The following is a 22,567-nucleotide window of genomic DNA, read 5'->3' as shown; positions in this document are numbered from 1 at the left end:
CTGAAGGCCTGCCAAGGTTGAAGCTGACTGGAACAACAAATTCTTCCCATGATAAAAGGATTGTTGTCAGAACTCTTTGTCCCTCCTTCAAGGCCACCTGGGTCGACTGGAGACTGTTGACTGAAGCTTAACCGGGCGTGGTGACACTTTCTCTCAGCTGAACACAGGATCAACAACGCATCCTCCCATCCGATGTGGACACCGGATCAGCTGGAGGCGCAATCGAAGATTGCAGCGGTCCCAGATCAGCTGTACATACTGGAATACTCTCCCATGTTGCTTGTCTGTGTTTTATTGTGCTATGGTGTGTTTATATCTGTGCATTCCTGTATTATCCTTTTGTGTTACACTTAGCCTGACCTGTCTCCCCAATGTGATGTTTGTGTATTGCATGTGCGGTTGGCAAGGTCTGTCATCTCGGTTGTGGGCAACTGCAACTGACAAATAAAGGCTATCTCATCATCATCTCATCTCATCTACAGTGATGAAATTTACTCCCCACTACTGTGTAATCATTATTGTCAATTATTATTATTATTATTATTATTATTATCAATAAAGACAAGAGAGGCTTTTTGGGAAACACTGTTAAATGTTCAGTTTCTATGCGATGTGTTAAAACAAGATCTAGAGTGTGATTAAAGTGTTGGGTGGGTTCTTTCACATTTTGAAAGAAGCCAGTTGAGTCCAATAACAGATTAAATGTCAAGGCTTTCCTTTGGATGTTAAAATCACCTGCAATAATCATTTTATCCGAGAGGAGTACTAAATCGGATAAAAAGTCTGCGAAATCAGACAGAAACTCCGTGTAAGGCCCAGGAGGACAATGGTTTATAACAAATAAGACTGTTTTTTGAGTTGTCCAGCTAGGATGGACAAGGCTAAGCATCCGGCTTTCAAATAAATTAAATCTTGGTCTTTGGTTGATTAACGGTGTGGAAGTTTGCTGCGGCCTCTGCTTCAAGAATGCTGATAGTTAGTATGACTCAGTGTTGATTCATTTAAACTAAATGTCTAAAGACAACGTCAAAACAAAAAGAAGGAAACAGAAAATTGCGCATAAAGCAAAAATTTCAGTGACCAAAAGGAAAACCACTAATTGGTCACAATTAGTGGAAAAATATACCAGCTTATGTAGTTCAGATTAACTTGCTAGCTCTAACTATGAAGTTAAGAACAAAAACCAAACCCCCCCCCCAAAAAAACAAACAAAACAAACAAAAAAAAAATCATCTTTGAAGATCTGTGAAAACCACAAAATCAATTTCAGGAACATACCTATTATGTAATAATATATAAAGTCTTGGAATAACGTTCACATTTTTATAACTCCCCAAATTTTGCATTAGAGAACAATTTCAACTAATTTAAAGAGAAACTTTATGTCATACCATTCCAGTGGTGGATGCTTAGATTTAAATTACATGTCAGCATACCAGCAAGCCAACCCTCTAAGCCAAATACTGAAGCTTCACACTTCTTTGTATGCTTTCCACCCTATTGTATCGTGTCAAAATGAGCAGATCTGCTTCCAAAGATGCTCATATCTGACACAGACACTGCCTCTTACCCCCATTTGCTCTACAAACCTTCTGTTTGGGCAGCCAGTCAGATGGAAGCTGTCCTAAAGGGACTGTTGGCCTTAACAAAAAACAAAGGACAGGAGCTAAACAAAGGATGAACTATGAACTGAGTGGCCATAATGGAGATTATTGTGAAAAGTGAATCAAAGCAGCAAAGCGAAACTACTTTAGTGGGTAAAAGAATGAAACTATCTAGTTAGACATTACTAGAGCAGGGCGATATGACCAAAAATATTTATCACGATATACATTTGAAAATTTGCGATAACGATATAACTGACGATATAATTGATACTAGACAAAATACTTTACAACTCCACAACTTTATTAGTGCAAAAAACCCCATCAATGTATTTTCACTTAAACAAGCAGCTGTTTTTTATGTGCATTAAAGTTATATAAAAGTTTAACAGTGCAAATGCAAATTCTTTGCTGACAGTTTAACAAAAGGCATTTCCAGTGGAAACTGGCCGACATATCCTCAGCATAACCATGTATAATATCCACAAACCTTAAAAAGAGGTTATACACACACAATACGGTAACATTATGTTGAAGCACAGTACGTATCACTCCGCGAGGCTCCTGCCTACGATAGCCGTAATGCTCCGACAATCCATCAAGCGGTGCGGCTTCGTAGTTTAACAAAGTCGTACTACAACATTTGACAGATTTTCAAGCGCCGTGTACATAAAATCGTTTCGAGATCAGTAAACACAACCAGAATTCATACATAAGGCACACGGGATTATAAGGGGCACTGTCGATTTTCAGAAAATCAAAGGATTGATTTTAAGTGTGCCGTATTTTCCAAAAAACACTGTAATAACGACGGCCCGCTAGCATGCTCTACCAAAAATAGTGTTTTGTTGTGTATCTGACGGACGAAAGCCAAACCAGTTCCACACCACTGAAGCTGCAGCATTTTTACAAACCAGTTCTGGTTCATCCGTTTCATTTGACGATCCGCTTTCGCTCTTCTCATTCTGCGTCGCCGCCATGTGCGTATGTAAACATAGGCACCGCGCATGTGCATTTTACCCATATTCTATCACGATATGTCATTTTCCTATCATTGACCAAAATTACACCGGTATTACCGTGAACGGTATGATATAGCCCAGCACTAGACATTACCATATTTATTCCCTTTTAAGAGCCACATAAGACAAGAGAGAGTGCATAAAAAAGATCACTGACAGCAGACACAATGTGAGTTGGGTGTCAACTAAGTATGCAAGTGAGGCATTCGGATTCCAATTCCTGCTGCTACTCATCTTAAGTAAACACAATATGTACAATGGACAATGTACAGCTATAACGGATGGAAGAATGATCAGGCCTTACAGTGTATGCGAATGATGGGTGCTTTCAACAAAATAATACTTGCAGTCATCCAGAAAAATTCATACTGGACTTGCTTTAAAACACTTAAAATGATGATATTGTGACCAAAACTGCATAATTACAATTCCATTAAATATATGAGGGCATGAACTGGGTTATTGTTCTTGATTGGAAATGGGAGCTTCTCTAATCCATCTGCTTGAGCTTACCTGAATCTGATCTGAAATATGTAGAGTCAATAACACACAGACTGGCTGAAACAAACATTACAGCAGAATGCTTTTTCTGTATTAATACACTCATTATCTGCCATTGAGTGACATAAGTGAATTTAGTGTTTCAGTTAACAGTCACATAAGATTATTTCATGTCCCAACTGAACTCAAGAAATACTGAAGGTAACATAAATAGCAATATTTCGATGTCACCAATCAACTGTGCATTATGATTTTGACTGGACATGTCAGGCGATACACTGCGATGTTACTTCAGTAGACAGAGTACACACAAACATAAAAGTTTGACTTGTTTAGAAGATGATAGTGTAAAGAAATTCATAAAGAGCTGACATTAGCTTGTTCTAAAAATAAAAAAAGGAAAGCAACTGTTCAGAGCAGTCTGAATCCTGAGCTTTTGACTAAAAGAAAAATAGTAACATACAAATGGCAGATAATAAAAATAGCAGAATATTCCCTTTTGACATGTGTCTTTACACAGAAAAGTAAGCGGACTACACAGACTCACCCTTGCTGAGGCCCTCCCAAGTTCATCAATAACTGTGGCTATGTGAGCTTGAAGATCTGGCCTGCGAAGAAATCGCAGAGCAGAATATTATTAGATAAGAGGCTCATTTTCACTTTTTATATTCCAGACACTCTACCTCTTTCTCACAGTACATCTAAATGCAGGATACCATATGGCCCACAGGCATGATAAAAGTCTGTTTCCCTGCCTAAACAGGCAGTTTATTTTTTCTAAAAAAAAGGGGCCAGTGTCCCTGACTCCTTGCTTTTTCACATAGGGCCATGTAGATCAGCCCAAGAGGTCACAGATGTGTGATTTATGTTCTATTTGCATTATACATGGTTCTGCTTACAGTTGAGGTCAGAAGTTTACATACATCCATTATAGGCATGTCATGATGTAGAATGTGACTTGTAGTCTGAAGACGTCTGACTGGTCAAAAAGAGCCGTCAGACCAGTCACATCCTGGCAAGCCTTAGTGCACCTTGTGTGAGGCACATTGCTGAACAACTAAGCAATTTCCTGTCATTTGACGGTGATAGTTTCCCAAATACTTGTACTTATGTGCAATTGTTTGACTTGGTGATCTCAGAATCTGCAGTTGTTTAGACATGGCTCCAACAGATCTCCCCAACTTGTGTAAATCTACGATTCTTTCTTCTTTACTGAGATTCCTGGGGTCCGATGAGTGCTGTCAATCAAATCTTTCTTATGGAGGAAAAGTGGGACTCAAATCATGATCACCAATGAAAAGTCAATAAGCCTTGGCCATGTAAACTTAAAAAGATATTGTAGCACCACATTAGAATATTTAAGTAAGTTTAAGTACATATTTGAGCCTGTATGTATATTTTTGGTATTGTGCTATGTAAGCCTGAATTGAAAACCTGAACTGAACCGAGTGTCTGACTGTAAAAACTGTAAAATACTATCAAAAGGATTCAAAAACCTTTGAAACTTGCCTTCCTGCAGATTTGCGGCCTGCAACCAAGGTCTGGTCCAAGACAGAGATCCTCTCGGAGAATAATTGGTTTATGTCAAAAGGAAACTCCATAGTAAAAACTGGCAAGGCAGCTATGATGTTATCAAACTGGCTAAAGCTAGCTAACGGTGCACTGCACGGCTACTCTCCTACTGTCTAACGAAGCTAGCTTGTTAGTGCAAAGGCATCAGAGCTCACTGATAATAGCCCCAGAACAACGCTTCGAAACTGCACTCACAGAATTTGAGAGATGCTACATATTGCTCTAATAGTTTCAAATACAAACACTTGCTATATACATGGTGACTGCAGCTCTATTGTGTCTGTATGACTACGGCTCAGTCACTCCCTGGCAACATGAACCGTAATATCTGTAAAAGACGTTGTTGTCAATCTGATGTACACACACTGAGCTCATTTAAGCCGAATTAACGTCTTTGAAGATTCCCAAGAAAGGGTGAAAGAAAGGGTGAAGACAAATTGCGTGATAATCACATTACATGTAAGCTTTTTGTCGTTATTAAAATTGTGCGGAAATTGTGGGGGAGTACCTTCTCTCAGGTTTACGGTAAATTGACGAGGCAGAAAGAGGTTAAAGTCATTTGATAGCCTGATTTATTTTACAGATAGTACCTGCAAAAAATCTGTACTACTGATAAAATAATATACAGGATCACTTTATAATGAAAAATTATATATTTACAATTCCTATTAATTGTTTATCAATCTAACTTTTGCGTTTGCAGCATATTATCAGTCTCAAATATGTAATGGCAACTGATTCTACAGAGGGAGACAAAACTGTAATATAACAACATATTGTAATGTAATATTTTAATGACTTTAAAAAACCCACATATGTATTTATTATGGATTTTCTATAATCAATCAAAATTACACACAGGTTCAGATATACACATACTCATGGTAGTGTTTGCATACCCTCGTTTTTGCTGTGTTGCTTTCAGGCTGTATTATATGTTAACTATTAGATTAATATTATATTTTTTGTCTTCCTTTGTAAAACTAGCTCCTTTGTTGCCTGTAGATTTATTCTTATTAATGCTTGGTCAGCTCTTGCTAAAGGTGCCCGTTTCATACGAATGGGTTTGTACCTACATTATGAAATCCTTACTGACTTAATAAGCTGATAACCACAGTGGCTATTTTGACTGGAATAAGTGAAATCAGATTATACCCTGGTTCTGTTGAAGTTGCTTTGAAACTGACTTAGGTAAAACTCTTTGTTAGTCTGTTAAGATCTAGTTGTCAAAACCTAGACATGTATTTAAATAGTGCAACAAATAAATAATTAACCAGCCACTCTTTTACCTTGATGGAAAGCATCATGAGGTCAAGAACAAGGCCCATAGGAGGCATAGCTAGAGATGGACAAGGTGGCGGTGTTAAGATTTCCATTGGGAGTGTCCAGGAGGGACAGGATATAAATAGAAGTATATAAGAAGGAAATGCTACATGGTTTGAGAGAAGAACACAAAAAACCTGCACTTCAACGGTATTATAGTGGTTATTACATTAATAGCGTCTTAATTGGGACTGCTATTTTTTTGAGCCACTAATTTATGTTTTTCTTAGCAGAATACTGGTTATGACTAAAATGAACTTGCTTTCATGGTCCCAGGGTTTTTGTACTTTTTTTTTTGTTTGTTTTTTCGTTTTAGGTTTTGTATGAGGTTTGTTTTTTAATCTCTGAATACAAAGGTGATTGAAAAGATGCAGTGACCTCAGTTGGAGGCTGTGTAACTATTAGCAATGAAATTCTCAAATGATGGATGAGCAGCATGATTTAGTGCAGGCGCAGCAATGTCGACCTCTACTGACATTACATTTGCATCGACAGAACTGGCATTAGTCAGTAGATGGGATGTAGTGTCAAAAGACAAAGTCATCTATGCTCCAATAATCAACAACAGGGTTAGTATAAAATTTTCTGAGGAGCTGAAGATTGTAAATGGTACTTGTCAAGGAAGTACCTTGTAAATGTTCAGTAGAGTGGGAAAAGAGTTCTTGTCATCTGGAAATAAGGAAGAAATCTTGTGTATATGTTCTACTAAATTCAAAAGGCTTTGCAGAATGTGGGCTAATGATTGGGTTTTAAAATATCCGCTGATTAAAAAAGGAAAAGAAAGGAAAAGACCTGACCTGATGTTTGCCAGACAAAGATCTAAAATATGTGAAAAGACTCTTGAGTAAGCCAAGTAGTTTAGATTTCTTGAAATGTGGCTAAATGAGAGATTGATGGAGAACAGAACAGCATTTTATTAATCAGAAACAGAAACTACAAATATGTTTATAAATGAACGATGGCAAAGCTTATGGAAAACGAGCATGTCTTACTTCACATGATCACTTCACAATACAGCAGAAAAATGCCCGTCTTGGATAAAAATAACAGCAGATGGCAGCATTGTGCCACTGAGTCGCCTAGTCTGCCCAATCCAAGGGAGCAGAAGCGCAACGACGACGTGAACCTCAGTTCTCACGAGACTCTGCGTGATCCAACATGGCTACGACCTGTTTGTGGAAAGTAAACAAAGTGACTACCGAGCCAACTACATCTCTCTCTACATTATCAAGGTTTCAACCCTGCGGAGCTGGACTATTATATCGATTCCTACTCCGAACAATTATTCACAATGTTAAAGAACGAAAAACTAACGGAGCCGCTCGTAACTCCATCATCAAAACGATCACTGGACTCATTCACCAACTCAACCCAGAAGCAGCTGAATGAAGTAGGGGAGACCAGGGATAGTTGTAACGTGGGTCAGTTGTAACACTTCCAATTTCTCCAATCAGGGCTAAGTTTCAAATGATGTGACTCGTCCTGTGCATGCCCAACTCAGTTCTGCTATCACATGTGAAAAATCAGCACATTTTGTCAAACACAGACAATTTAACACGAAAAAAAGTAATTTGTATGGCAAAAAGTAAGTTTTTCTACTTTATTTCAATTTCTAATAGCATTATCTGCTTTGCAGTTAAACTCATCAAACTTAAATTATGTTATTTGTATGTCTATGGGGATATATTCTGTGTAGGTCTTTAGTGCTAATGTTTTAGCCATTGGCTGTAATGTTAGCTAGTTCATGGCTATAGGAGTCTGGGTCAGTTGTAACAATAATGCAGATGTTACAACTTACCAAACTATTACTTTAACTTATATTAAACAAGTTTGGGCAACGACATCAGCAGAGAGAGATTCACTGGTCACCTTTGTATATGCGGTTAATGCCATTGGCAACACAATTCCTCCACTGTTTGTGTTCCCACGCATACGTTATGCAGACCACTGTGTCAGAGATGGACCAGTAGGAAGTATTGATAGTGTAAATAAATCAGGATGGGTGCAAGAAACAGATTTCCTCATCTTTCTGAAGCACTTTGCAAACCACACCAAGGTAAGCCATGATAAAAAGTAATGGAATTGCGATGCTGGTGCACAACTACATTTTTTCAGCTTCATTGTTATGTTCAAAATTGGTGCAAGAGTTGTAGGTTATAATGCCCACTGAGGCAATGAGGCCAAACTCAAGGAAGACCAACCAAAATTAATGAAATATTCAGTTGCAGAAAATTCCATAATTTGTCTTTTTTGGGGGGTTGACATATGTTCAAAAGCTCGATTTCTCCATTCTGTCACACACACACACAGCTACATAAATGGCTCTAAGTGCATTCATGTGTTGAATAAACAAAGATTACATGTTAATGTTTTGTTAGTACCCTTATTTCATTGTGTTACATTTCACCCCAGGATATGTTATACAACTAACCCAGACTATGGGGTAAATTGTAACATTTCACTCTTTGTGTTTGAGACCATACCATGCAATGGGTAATTGTGCTGCAGAGAAAATAGCTGCACTATTTAATAGCCGAGACATGTAAATACTTTGCATTACATTTTGAATCCACTACCTTAAAAGAGCTCCAATTTACAGACAGAAATGTCAAAAATGTTACAACTATCCCAGGTCTCCCCTACAAATACTTTTTTTCAACTTTGTTATTTTCCAACTTTCTGTGAATGGTCCTTGATTAATGGTCATGACAATTTGTATATTAATTATCATGAAATTGATGTCACGGTCCATTGTGTATTCAGTGGTGCTAGTTTCAGTCATTATGCAAATCTGCTGTTTACAAGTCTGGGGAAACCTACAGTCAGCTGAGACTGAGGAAGTTACTTGGTTGAGTGACGAAACGCTACGTCCAGATGCACACAATTAATTTTCTGGGGTAAATGAAAGCAGTAAACTCTATATTGATAGACAGCTTTTATGCTTGAAAATGGTAAAATGATGAAAACTCTTTGGCTGCATAAATGCAACTACGCAATATACCATAAAATATGAAACCTAATCACAATCCAGTCATAGAGTTTTTGATCCAGAAGGCCAGTTTGTAGTATCTACATTGCAATGGTCCTAACAAGATGGTGCTTCATAAAATTTTCTCTTCACTGAGCAACCTGTCAACCTCAGAACTTACAGTAGCTGGTGACTTTAATGCTGTGTTGAATCCAATAATGGAGAGATCTGACCTTTCTGCTAATAAAATAACACAACAGAATACATGAAAAATTATGCCTTTATTATTGTTGGACTATTGATGGACACTTTTCACTTGATCAAGTATACACGCCTTAATTCTTCAGACATAAATGATGTTTTTATTAAGTTTTACATTAATTTATGCACCTCTTACTTTGACCCAGATATTAAAGATATTTGCAAAGTCATCAGTACGTCACACTAACTGATGCACTTGATTTCTGGAGCATGGCCCAGCAGGTTCTCAGTTTTGGAGGAATAATGTGGTTGCTACAGACCATGTGGTATTAGTTCATCAGCTCACTTTTAAATTCAGGATTCAGTGCAGTTACTTTGTATAGTAAATTGTATCGTATATGTGCAATATGGAGCATTAATAAGTCATTCCAGGGCAAAGTAATGTCACAATACTGCACTTATAATACAGAATTACAACCATGAGACAAAAACAGCAAGAAATGAAACCAAAACTAGAAAATAATTTCCTGAAGAAACTGCAGCGTGATGATGGTTTATGGTTGAATGTTTTGAGCTGAAATGTAATAACTGCTGAATGTTAAGTTAAAAAATGTTGAATGAGCTGAAACACACAGAATCATTCACTTGAAGGTTAATGTTCAAAACTGCTGTTTCAAACGTTCAAAGTTGGAAAGCAGCTGAACAGGTTTGACATGTACATTAGAAAAAGCTGACTAATGACAAAAGAAAATGTAGAGTCAGAAAACACCTGAATGAGTATTGAAACCTCATATTCTTTAAATTAGCAGAAGAGTGGAATTATGTATTTTAAATGTCGAAACTCAAGAATCACAAATGAAAAAAGATGCTTGCATGTCTACTCTAATCTGCTGTGTGTGTAGATCACTGCAGGAGGAAGCAGACAGGTAGAGCTGGGTTGATGGTAATAAAAGTGGAACTAAAGTAGCCTGGCATAAGTTCCTGCACAGTCCAGATTGTCTGTCAGACAAGAGCTCATCCAAATCTTTGGAGTCATCAACAGACCTGTGGAGTGTGTGTGAAACGCTGGGAAAACCAGAAAAACAAAGAATTAAGATAAAAGAATGAGCAACAAATCAGAAACCCAAAATTCATCAATCATCAGGACTTAGAACATGACAGGCTTTTTACAAAATTTCAAAAAGCTTATAGATCTAGAAAGCTACAAATACACAATATATTTTAACATGAATCAATACCACAATGATATTCTAAATATGTCAAACCACCGTGACCTACTCCTCCTCCGCCATTATGTCAAAACGCACCTCACAACAGGAACAAACATGCACGTAACAGCTTGTGGTTTCGTTGCGAAAAGGAGACAGGAAACACCAGTATCGCAAACAATTTCTTTCTACCTGGTTTCATCCACAGCTACAAAACTCCACAGGACTTCCTCCTCCCCTCCACTCCTTGATTCCTTTCTGAGCAACCACTGGCCTTGCCCAGACAGGTAAGTTGAAATAATGGACAATGAGATGATGCAGTAACTATTGCCTCAGCCCCGGTTGCATAACTCTGGTTTTTCCTTTTTCCCAAAGTCATCACATTATCTCAAATGCATGTGGTTACTTGTCACCATGTGACTTGACAGTATTTATAGTTTTTAGAAAATAGTTTTGTTTTCATTTCCTATTTGGAAAGAGGTCACCTGGTTCACTGATTCACTTCAGTTCAGTTGGCTTCCAAATAAAAGCAAATACTCCCTATAACCAAACCCAATGACTGTTTTTAACATATGTGCTAAAATCTGGTATCCAGCATATCTATCTAGCTAGCTATCTTTTTTCTCTCAGAGAAAGATAGGTACTGTAGATAGATAGATATGTTGGCATATACATATACTTTCTGAAGTAAAAATCAGATGATTTCAAAGAAAAAGGGGCCATTAACCAGCTGTTAATCATCTAGTGGGAAGCTTAAAAGCATGATGACTGTTAGAGCATCACATTAATGTACGAGGTGTCACATCAGTGTGTAATATTCATTCACATGCTTCCATATACCCCGCCCTGTGACAGCTGGAGTAGGTTCCCGCAACCCTGCAACCGTGAATTAGATAAGAAGTTGTATGAAATCGGTTGGAGGGATGAGTGGACTTCCATGCACTGTGCATCACTACTGTAGAAGATTGTGTTTGTGTGAATCTATTACAATGCATCTTGATGAATCCATTTGTATCCATTTTCTGGCTCCACTAAATTAAAAATGTATCTCGGTGCACAAAACTACACTGATAAATAAGAGTTTATTTATTTTGGAATTTTCCCTGTTTAAAAGTGAATCAAACCAAGAAGGTAAAGCACCGGGGTTTCCCCTCGTCTGTCCTTAGATAACCGATCATCATCACCAGCCTGAAACCTTCCTTTCTCTCCTTTCAAGTGGTTACAGTTGTTATACGAGTGATTCATGGTTGTTTCCCCTAAAACTGAATGGGGCATTTATTCTGTAGAACAAAGGCCACACGGATTTAACAAAAATTGAGAGTTTCACCATCTGCTGGTACCCAGCAGAGTTTGGAAATGATTGTACAAACCATTTACAGTTTAGTTTGGTTACAATTCTTGAACCAAGAAAAGTGATTTGAATAAGTGTAGTAACTTCGATTTCTATTTCAGCTAATCTCTGCTTTGCTTCCTGTCTTCACACAAGTGCTCAAGACTCTGTAATCCAAGACCCAAGAATGTGAGAAGTAGTTATAGTTTTGCATTATGCATCAGATCTGGCTCTTTCAACCCCACAGAGGCTCTTTTCCATATACAGATTCAAGTTTCTGCAGCCAGAGGTCAGCAAGCCAAGGTCTCTGTCCTTGTTTGAGTCATGATGCTAGCATGATGCCCACCCAACCAACATTTACTTAGTCCCTATAGGTGCAGGTCACCAGGAATTTAAAGATTTTCCATCCAAGCCTGGCTCCATGAGAGGGTCAGATAAAATGTGACAATAATAACAAAATGTTGCAACAACAACAATAATAACCTCTGTAGATAAATTGCAATTTGTGAGTAATAGTCACAGTATAACATGGCAATGTTTAAACACATTTTTCATCAAAATCTTTCTAGAGAGAAGATTATATTATCATATTTTTGGTGAGCTATTTATCTACGAGAGCTTTTCGAATCCTGTCTTGTAAAGAGGAAGCTGAGTAGTGGGCCATTCTACAAAAAGTCTTTTTTTAGTTGAAGGGAGTTTGATTCTCACTTTTAGAAAGAGAAAAAAGCGTGACAAGCAGACTGATGTACTGCACCATGAGGGGAGTTTTTTATTTCACATCCTTTTGCTAAACAAAATACCAAACTGTGTGTGTAAGTGGGCCGGAGACCACATGAGGGGCAGTTTCTGAGGAAAGGAAAAAATTTAAATAAAATTTCTGTCCTGTTGTTGCGTATACTCCCCTGCTGCTGAAGTTCACCCTCTATGGAAAACCGTGTTTAGTCATTTTCACTGAATGACATATAAAATGATACATGGAAACATAAAAATGTGTTATAAAGTATCTTTGCTTATTTGAATGCATCTTGACATCTTTGATTCCTCTTCTCCTTTTCAGTGTTTTAGTTTATTTTAGTTGATTGTGTTAGATTTTATCTTGGTGTGTGTCTGTGACGATAGACAACAGTCTCCAAACAGTTTGTGTTTTTGCGTGGTCTTTTATTCCATGGCCAGTTTTGTAAACTAAAGTAGCACTGAAAGAGTTTTGTGGAGTTACAGTAAAAGGTTGTACTTTGCCTTCCGGTTAAGGCAGATTTGGAGACATTAGGAGACAGTTCTTGTAATAAAGTTGGATATCATTGCTGCCATAAGACAATAAAACTACATTAAAACAGATGAACTGTTTTGAGTATTCTGGATTTGATGTATGTATTTATTTTAATCTTTAACATAATTGTAGTCCACATAGTGAACAATAGCTGACAGTGTGTTACTGTGTTTCTTCCATAACTGTTTCATGTGTACTTCAGCCAGTTTTTTGTCTGCCTTTCAGATATTTCTTACACTAAAAGTTATTTTTATTGTCTGTAATAATAATTAACAACAGCTAGCATCTCATCAGTTAACATTCGCCATTTTGGAGACATGCCGAGCCAAATTATCTAGCATAATACAGTGTGAGTAGGACTTCTGTGTGTGACTGTGTGCCAGAATAAGTGCTGTATGAATAGTTGAAGGTGGTTTGCAACATGTTTTAAGTGCGTGATCAAATTAGAAAAGGTCTGTATAAATGTAGTCCACCACAGACATGAAGTGTCACCAATTTAATCATGTCAGTGTCCTTCAGAATCTATTACTCTGTCCACTGTCTAATATATGTTGAACAAGTCCTTTCTAAAGAGAGCAACTTTGTTTCATATGCTAATGTTGTGGCCATCAGTGTAAGAAGTAAACTTTCTGAATTTGATGTGCCGTGCTGTCGCTATGAGTCTTCCTGTGGGAATTGTGGGCACACTCAATTTTTATTTATGCAAATATATTGGTTTTAGCTGCAACCTCTCTGTCTATCTTACTGGTCACACTTCTTTCCTGTTTCATAGCTAATACAAATATATACATATATGATAGATATAGAAAAATAGAGCTCATCTTATCTTGGCCACCACTGGTGACATCATTTAACACCTTAAGATGCTACTCCACCCAAAATATAGTTTGAGCATGAAAGGCTCACTCTCGCGTGAAGATGACTGTTAAAAACTTGCAGCTTAAAGAATAAAGACGGACATTCTCCATGATGACTGTGATGTGGTCACGAAGCCTCCCCAATAGGCATGGCTGTTACACAACTGTTGTTTTGTAAGCTCATGTGAAAGGGATATCATATGTTCTTCTACATTATCTCTATAGAGAAGGTTTGTTGGTTTTGGTGTTGTGAAACCCTCTGGGTAGCTGTTTTTAAACTATGGGCCAGAGATAAGCCTGAGGCCCAGGAACTACACCTTAACCTTTGTGGTGTTCGAGATCTGGGATTTCCATCACCAGCTATCGTCGGTTACCTCTATGAAACCAAAGACTACTTCAAAATAAAGTGCTATTTTCGTTTTCTCTTCAGAAGATGGTTTAAAGTGATTGTGAAGTTGAAATATCATTATATGTTCGTTTTCAAAGTCAGCATCTAATGTAAATAAATCCCTTGTTATTGTTTTTACAATTGGCTGAAATACACCATCTTTAAACTTATGTTGAGAACTCAAACTATTTTCCACCCAGTCCCATATACCATCATTTTTCTGGCTGTTTCTAACATTTACACAATCAGTCACACTCTAGTGGGGGCAATGAGGACAACGTGGGGATTCAAGATCTTGCCTATGTAGATTAGGGATTGATCACGCAACCTTCCCAGTGGTAGACAACCCGCTACCACAGCCTCCCACGCTGTTGCAGCAAACGTAGAACGGTGTTCCTCTTTCCAGGGCATGGTTTGTCAGTGACGATGAAAAGACATTCAGATGCAGCGCGTTCCCATTTTTCAGTTTTCCAAGATCAATTTATGACAATCAATTCAAAATAGTAATGAACTCTGGTTATCTGACTAGAGTGCTGACTAAATGTTCAACACATACTCCTGTCTGCTAACAGACATGAAACACCTACACTCATCCTTACTCATTACAGTTACCATATGATCTTTTCAAACAAACAAGCCATGGAAAGGATTATGAATGATACAGTTTCAGATGGTTTGTAATCATGTATTACATATATTCTACCTTTTATATAACCTCTTATCATTAATCAGTCCATCATTTCCATTAATCATTGATCTATCCAAGCTGTTAGAGAGCAGGAAGGTGGTGTCCACCCTGAAGGGCTCGTCATGCCATCACAGAGATACAGACAGACAAGCGTTTGTACTCAGAACATACTTCATAGAGTGCCTTTTAGTAATTAGAACAACTTATTTGTATATCACATTTAAAACATGGCACTATCTGATATCGTCGTGTTGGTGTTGTTCCCAGATCATCACACCAAATGTTGTTCCAGGATCAACATTGCAAGTCACCAATCAGAATGTAGTGTCGTCATACTTTTGCGACTTCGGGAAAAAACGCCGTAAAACAAAAAACTGTACTTAAGCTGCGAGAAACCGCTTCTGTCCGCCGATCAACGGACCCTAACCCTGACCGTAACCCTTTAATAAACGGTAAGCAGAACTGATATTGTCCTTGCAACATTGGAATTTCATAAATGCACGAATGGCTTGGCGCGCAAAAGAATAACGTCACAACAATGTGATTGGTCACTTTCAATGTTGAACCTGGAACAACATTTTCATGATGATCTGGGAACAACACCAACACGAGGATATCAGGTCATCCTAAAAGATGCATCCCAAAAGGTTGATTCTGTTCATCTGGATGTAGCGTTTTCAGTGGTTCTCCCACTGAAAACGCTACTTACCTGGGATTTACTTACCTGGGATTTACTTACCTGGGTCAAAGTGACCCACGTTTAAACAAATGCCCCTCCTTCAGCCTGCTTGTCACAAGTGCTTCACATAGCCTAATCACCCCAGTGTTGTGTCTGTGCTGTCTTTACATCACTATGTGACACACCAAAAAACATTTTTCAGATTTTGCGAATATTACTCAGAAAAAAAAAAATCCCAAGCACGAGCTAGATAAAAAGGACGAGGACATTTTTTCACAAACAACATACAGTGGGGCAAAAAAGTATTTAGTCAGCCACCGATTGTGCAAGTTCCCCCACTTAAAATGATGACAGAGGTCAGTAATTTGCACCAGAGGTACACTTCAACTGTGAGAGACAGAATGTGAAAAAAAAATCCATGAATTCACATGGTAGGATTTGTAAAGAATTTATTCGTAAATCAGGGTGGAAAATAAGTATTTGGTCACCTCAAACAAGGAAAATCCCTGGCTCTCACAGACCTGTAACGTCTTCTGTAAGAAGCTTTTCTGTCCCCCACTCGTTACCTGTATGAATGGCACCTGTTTGACCTCATCATCTGTATAAAAGACACCTGTCCACAGCCTCAACCAGTCAGACTCCAAACTCCGCCATGGCCAAGACCAAAGAGCTTTCGAAGGACACCAGGAAAAGAATTGTAGACCTGCACCAGACTGGGAAGAGTGAATCTACAATAGGCAAGCAGCTTGGTGTGAAAAAATCAACTGTGGGAGCAATCATCAGAAAATGGAAGACATACAAGACCACTGATAATCTCCCTCGATCTGGGGCTCCACGCAAGATCTCATCCCGTGGGGTCAAAATGATCATGAGAACGGTGAGCAAAGATCCCAGAACCACACGGGGGGACCTGGTGAATGACCTGCAGAGAGCTGGGACCAAAGTAACAAAGGTCACCATCAGTAACACACTACAACGGCAGGGAATCAAATCCCGCAGTGCCAGACGTGTTCCGCTGCTGAAGCCAGTGCATGTCCAGGCCCGTCTGAAGTTTGCCAGAGAGCACATGGATGATACAGCAGAGGATTGGGAGAATGTCATGTGGTCAGATGAAACCAAAGTAGAACTTTTTGGTATAAACTCAACTCGTCGTGTTTGGAGGAAGAAGAATACTGAGTTGCATCCCAAGAACACCATACCTACTGTGAAGCATGGGGGTGGAAACATCATGCTATGGGGCTGTTTTTCTGCCAAGGGGACAGGACGACTGATCCGTGTTAAGGACAGAATGAATGGGGCCAAGTATCGTGAGATTTTGAGCCAAAACCTCCTTCCATCAGTGAGAACTTTGAAGATGAAACGAGGCTGGGTCTTCCAACATGACAATGATCCAAAACACACCGCCCGGGCAACAAAGGAGTGGCTCCGTAAGAAGCATTTGAAAGTCCTGGAGTGGCCTAGCCAGTCTCCAGACCTCAACCCCATAGAAAATCTGTGGCGGGAGTTGAAAGTCCGTGTTGCTCGGTGACAGCCCCAAAACATCACTGCTCTTGAGAAGATCTGCATGGAGGAATGGGCCAAAATACCAGCTACTGTGTGTGCAAACCTGGTAAAGACCTATAGTAAACGTTTGACCTCTGTTATTGCCAACAAAGGTTATGTTACAAAGTATTGAGTTGTATTTTTGTTATTGACCAAATACTTATTTTCCACCCTGATTTACGAATAAATTCTTTACAAATCCTACCATGTGAATTCATGGATTTTTTTTTCACATTCTGTCTCTCACAGTTGAAGTGTACCTCTGGTGCAAATTACTGACCTCTGTCATCATTTTAAGTGGGGGAACTTGCACAATCGGTGGCTGACGAAATACTTTTTTGCCCCACTGTAATGCTAAGTATTATTACAGAAACAGCTCATTTTGATTAAAAAAAACCTTTATCAAATTATTAGGGAAGTGACACATGTACTATAAATGGAGGGTGACGATGACATCACTGGCAGTTGATTGTTGGTGGAATATCAAACACAATAACGTAAAAAACATTTGGCAATAGTGGTCAAACTGACGAATAGCTGAAGGTTGCAGACTTTTCTGTGACTTATTGCCCCACATTTGAACTGGCTTTCAGTGTGTCTGCCTCACATAGAAACGAAGACAACACAACAACATATGTGAACACTTCACATCAATAGCTAACATATACTTTTTAAAAATTTAGAATAGTAGAACAGAGTGATCTGTGGTCTGTGTACGCAGGTATACAGCAGGTGAGTGTGTGTGCCTGTTTGAAATGATCTATTGAGTCGCGTGGGTGTGCACTGAGGTGCAAAAGGGGATTCCACACAGGTGTCTGGTTTTTATTTGATGTTGGTATAACCCGATCATACACATGCCATGTGCAGAGGAGGTGTGGTGTGTAAGATCCTCCCCGGCACTGGGTCTCTATTCCTCATTGAGTCTCCACTCACTGATGTGTGACATCATTGGAGTTTCCCCCTCTATCGGTAAGAGCCTTTTAAAACAGCCTCTCACAGATAGCGGCATCAAACAAGAACGGTGGTGGAAGAAGAGGAGGAAAGGCTGCTAAGAAGTGAACTGTACCTGATAGAAGGCACCCACTAAAAACAATGGAAGGTGAATGCATGGTCGTGCTGGATACAATGATCGACAAAGACACAGAGAAACAGGCAACACAGGAAATCAAGCCCAGGTCAAAGCTAACCATGGCCCTGCTGGCATTCACACTTTGCCTCGCTGCTACTGCTGCTGCTGCCCTCGTTGTTAACAGGCGTGCTGAGGTGGGTTTTAAAATACTCTCTAAGTGAATGAACTGCTTCACCTAAAACCAACCAGTTTGTAACAGCGTTCTGTGTCATGCTCTATTTCAAACAGGCTCCTGGACAAAATGAGGACAATTTTGGTGAGTACCCTTAACTCTTACAAAAGTAGTGGACTTTTTTATTCTTTAGCTTAGTAATGTTAGTGACTAGTAGGCGAAAACACTGTATAATTCCTATTCTCTGTCTTTTCTTGTTCCCAGATCTCCATCACACTTTGAGGCAAATATCAAATGTGAGAGCAGCCATTCATTTGCAAGGTAAGGGATGAAACCCAAGTAAAAAAAAGTGCAATCTAAAAAAGTTACCAGGCATATTTTAGACTGACTGTGGAGAATCATACTACAGCTTTCCCAGTATTGTAATCATGAAATCACACGTCTCTGTGAGATTCATGGGACATTTAGTGGATCATAATTGGAGGAAGTTCTTTATTCAGGAAGCTTACCAGTATTTCCAGAAAGTTTTAGAGCTTCTTGATTTTAAGGGCACATTATGCCTGTTTCCTTTGGATAATTTGGAGATTTAAATGAGTTCTAGTTAGACTGAAGAATGTAGATGATAAATGAGAAATAGGCTCATGTCACTACAACAGAATTCATTTGAAATTTCTCTTCAGGAACCCTTGACTCAAGGGCAGTTTTATTTCACTGTTAATCAGAAATTTACCATTTGTCTGTACTATTCAACAGGAGCACACAACTATAGTAGAAAGACCTCAGTGGAATGGCAGAAGGATGTGGACCAGTCCCACTCTCAGGGAGGACTAGAGCTCGATCAAAATGAAATTGTGATTCCTCGAGATGGCCTCTACTTTGTTTACAGCCAAGCATCTTTCCGGGTTGACTGCAGCAGCGATGCCGACGATACCTCCTCACACCCCATGGTCCACCTGAGCCACACTGTCCAACGCTGGTCTCGCTCATATGCACCTAAATATGTGACCATTCTTCACTCTATCCGTACAGTCTGCCAAAAGACAACCAGTAGGGATTCGGATGAGGATGGGAACTGGTACTCTGCAGTTTACATGGGGGCTGTGTTCAACTTGTATGCTCATGACAGACTGAGAACACAGACGGAGGAGGCAATGCTGGAGAAATTGGAGGATGAGCCAGGGAAGAACTTCTTTGGTGTTTTTGCCTTGTGAGGAGCGATGTCTGATGAATGTAGGTGACCTCAGACTCCACCATGACCTGCTGCCCTTCTGGGAGGCTTTTAACTATTGAATGTGAGGAAGCCACAGATGGTTCACATTGCACTAAAGAGGTGATGGAAAATGTACTTTTACCATCAGCCATACTTGAAATATTTGTATTAGCAAGTCATTTCATTTTTGTAAGTAAATCAAACCATTGTAACTACAGCAGTCAACCAAAGAGTGCGACCATGTCACTACAGGCTGACAGAATAGAAAAACAAAGGGTTTACTTTTTGGGGAATTTATTTATTTAACATATCTTTGTCGTATTTATTATATTTGTTGTATTTATTTATTTATTTATTGAAATACTTAAAATACTTAATTTTATTGTGTGTTTTATACTGAATGTCCTACTGTATTTATGCTGATTTTTATTTATCAAACTATTTGTTTCGTTTTATGGCAAGTACAAACAAATGTCTAAGAATTTATAGTGCCTGTGGTACTCTGAAATATTTGAATAAAACTCAGCTTATAAAGAAATCATGTTTGCAAGAGCTGTGTTTATCATGTTACAAACCAGTGGGGAAAAAAATCAAACAGCTACAGGGTCAAACTAAACAGAGCAAACAAATGAGCCACAACGGCTAAAGAAAGCTCAAATTATTGCTAGTGTGTGCGATGGGACAATTAATTAACACACGGTAGTAACCACAGAGCACAGTGTGTCTTCTTGTTGTGTGCAGCGAAACAGTCATGGAAGTGGAGGAAGTGCAACAGTTACTTCATGGAGATGAACCCATATTTATCATGCTTCCTAAATACTGAGATATTTGTCTCTATGACACCATTATTGAAATGTATATGTTACCTTTCAACTGCATGCACACTAAAAGAATACTTTATAATACTTGCAAATGAAGTAAAATTAAATGTGCAACTTATTTTCATGTAATCACCCTCCCAGTGTCCTGCCTCCAGTCAGTGAAATGGAAATAGGTCCATAAATATTTTACAGAGACACCTTTTTTTCCTCATTTTGGTTCTGTACATTACTACAATGAATTTTAAATGAAAGAACAACAACTCAGATGCGGTTGAAGATCATACAGCTTTAACTTAGTGGGCTGAACAAAAAGGTTGCACACAGTGATCGAGAAGCCTCTAGCAAACAACATACTATATATTTAAATTAATTTCATTTGTGCTTTTAAAAAGGAGACCCACGTTTCATTCGAAATTGTCACTTTCTGCAGGATTTGATACCATTACACATCTTAGTACTTATAACAGAGAATTCATTTTCACTGGGTCGCTCTAAAGAGCTCCAAGTGTGGTCCTGTAATGAATGCCACAAGTCAGTTTGTAAGATATCCCACAATCAACCGTTAGTAGTATTATTGTAAAGTGGAAGAACTACAGCAACTAGGCCACAAAGTGGAAGAACTACAGCAACGTGGCCACAAAGTGGCAGACCATGTAACGTTACAGAACTGCGTTGCTGACACAATAAATGCAGTTTCAAATCCCTCGTGTACGAAACCTGGTTTAAAGCCTGATTCAAGGATGGGGTGTCTGCTAATGTTTCAGACATTGCTGTTAATGTCTAAAAGCTGATATTAGAAAGCTTACATGTTACTTATGGTAATGTAGCCTCTCAGAAAAACTTGATATGGTTTCTTTTTTTTATTCAACTCAATCAAAACAAACAATTTAAAAAAGCCATTCTAGAATTAAATAGCATTTTAATGCCAACACTTTTGAAAAATATAGTCAATGCATTTTGAATTAGACAATATGTTAAATCCCTTCTGAGTTAGATTACTTTAATTAAAAATACATGGTAACATGTATTTAAATACAGGGCTGCATGGTTACATGACTTATGTGACTGTGTTCGTATGAGCTCATCACTGCTGACAGTGGGTAATATTAGCCTGGTTATTACGTAAGATACTATGACTTAGCTCTGTGTTCATATTCATTAACAGTGCAAGTTTTTCTATTTGGCACTGTGAAAGTTTCCAGTAGAGTAATAATTCCTCAACACTTTAACAGAGTGGAAGGGAGAAGGGGAACTCCCTGCTGTGGTAATTCCCCTGCTTCCTCCTCCAGCTGCCTACAGAGCTGTACCAAATATCACCAGTGGAAAGTATTTATCTCACAGTAAATAGTTTTTTTATACTGTCTTTTTTGTTTATTGACCACACTTCAGAGGTCCCTAAGAACCCTACAAGGATAATGGCAGAAGAGATGCATTTTTGAGTCAGACTGTATATCTTTGTAAATTTTTTATTTTTTATGTTAAATAGATTTGCAAGAATTTTATGTAGATTTGGTTCATTTTTTCATTATGTTATTGTGTGAAGAAACAAAAATCGGTGGCACGGTGGTTAGCACTGTTGCCGCACAGCAAGAGCTCCTGAGTTCAATTCCACCAACATCCTTTCTGTGTGGAGTTTGTGTGGCTTTCTCTCACTGTCCAAAGACATTAGTGATGTGTCGGTCGCAAATGACTCTTTGAAGTGAGCCGGCTCCTTATTGGGAACCGTGGGCTTTTTTCCCTTTCTCTCTCTCTCTCTCTCGCACTTTTTTCCCGCTTCACTCCGCACGCGAGCCTTGTGCTTTGCGCTGAGCAGAGGGGGGGTGGGGGGGGGGGGGTGGTAGTTACACTCGCAGTAGCACAGGAACAGAGCGGGAGGGAGAGAGAGAGAGAAAGAGAGCCAGGGACAACAACGTCACATTAGAAAGGTATAGTAATCATCCACAACTATTTTCAGTTGCGGATGATAAAGGATTCAGAAAGTTTATTCATGCAGGCCCATATGACAGAGAATATGCATCTTTTTGTTTTCATATTTTAATTTATATTTAATTGTGTTGTGGTTTGCAGTGTTTTGTGTTGTTTCACTTTAAATTTGTTTAAAAGGAAAAAGCTGAAAATTGAAATAGTTAAAAGTTGAAATGTAAA

At 38.7% G+C, this 22,567-nt stretch overlaps 3 protein-coding genes across 7 annotated transcripts in view; 2 read left to right on the top strand and 1 right to left on the bottom strand.

Annotated features, from left to right (window-relative positions):
• atat1 (alpha tubulin acetyltransferase 1) overlaps positions 1-5,024 on the bottom strand; it is a 33,511-nt gene extending 28,487 nt beyond the window's left edge. For 3 of the 5 annotated variants that reach the window (XM_085147689.1, XM_085147687.1, XM_085147688.1), the window contains exons 1-2: positions 4,637-5,023; positions 3,675-3,735 (exon numbers count right to left, since the gene is read on the bottom strand). In XM_085147689.1, coding sequence (XP_085003815.1) covers positions 3,675-3,735; positions 4,637-4,728 — 153 coding nt within the window. In that variant the 5' untranslated portion in view covers positions 4,729-5,023. Of the gene's footprint in view, positions 1-3,674; positions 3,736-4,636 lie in introns of all 5 variants that reach the window. The other 2 variants (XM_085147690.1, XM_085147692.1) reach the window with 2 other exon arrangements.
• Positions 1-22,567, top strand: part of LOC146493773 (uncharacterized) — a 561,837-nt gene that overhangs the window by 66,990 nt on the left and 472,280 nt on the right. The window lies entirely within an intron of this gene.
• On the top strand, positions 17,519-21,483 carry LOC146493797 (tumor necrosis factor-like). Its single transcript, XM_085147708.1, has 4 exons — positions 17,519-18,413; positions 18,508-18,535; positions 18,656-18,712; positions 19,145-21,483. The coding sequence occupies exons 1-4, from the start codon at positions 18,243-18,245 to the stop codon at positions 19,600-19,602; spliced, it is 714 nt and encodes a 237-aa protein (XP_085003834.1). The 5' UTR covers positions 17,519-18,242; the 3' UTR covers positions 19,603-21,483.

The sequence above is a fragment of the Neolamprologus multifasciatus genome, chromosome 22 (assembly GCF_963576455.1).
Source record: "Neolamprologus multifasciatus chromosome 22, fNeoMul1.2, whole genome shotgun sequence".
NCBI lineage: Eukaryota > Metazoa > Chordata > Actinopteri > Cichliformes > Cichlidae > Neolamprologus > Neolamprologus multifasciatus.
Note: the sequence above shows the minus strand (reverse complement) of the source record. Positions and strands in the feature narration are given on the sequence as shown.

Coding starts and splice junctions, on each gene's coding strand:
- LOC146493797 (XM_085147708.1), top strand. CDS start 18,243: ATGGAAGGTGAATGCATGGTCGTGCTGGATACAATGATCGACAAAGAC. Junction 18,536..18,655: donor ACAAAATGAGGACAATTTTG/GTGAGTACCCTT, acceptor TCTTGTTCCCAG/ATCTCCATCACACTTTGAGG. Junction 18,713..19,144: donor AGCAGCCATTCATTTGCAAG/GTAAGGGATGAA, acceptor ACTATTCAACAG/GAGCACACAACTATAGTAGA.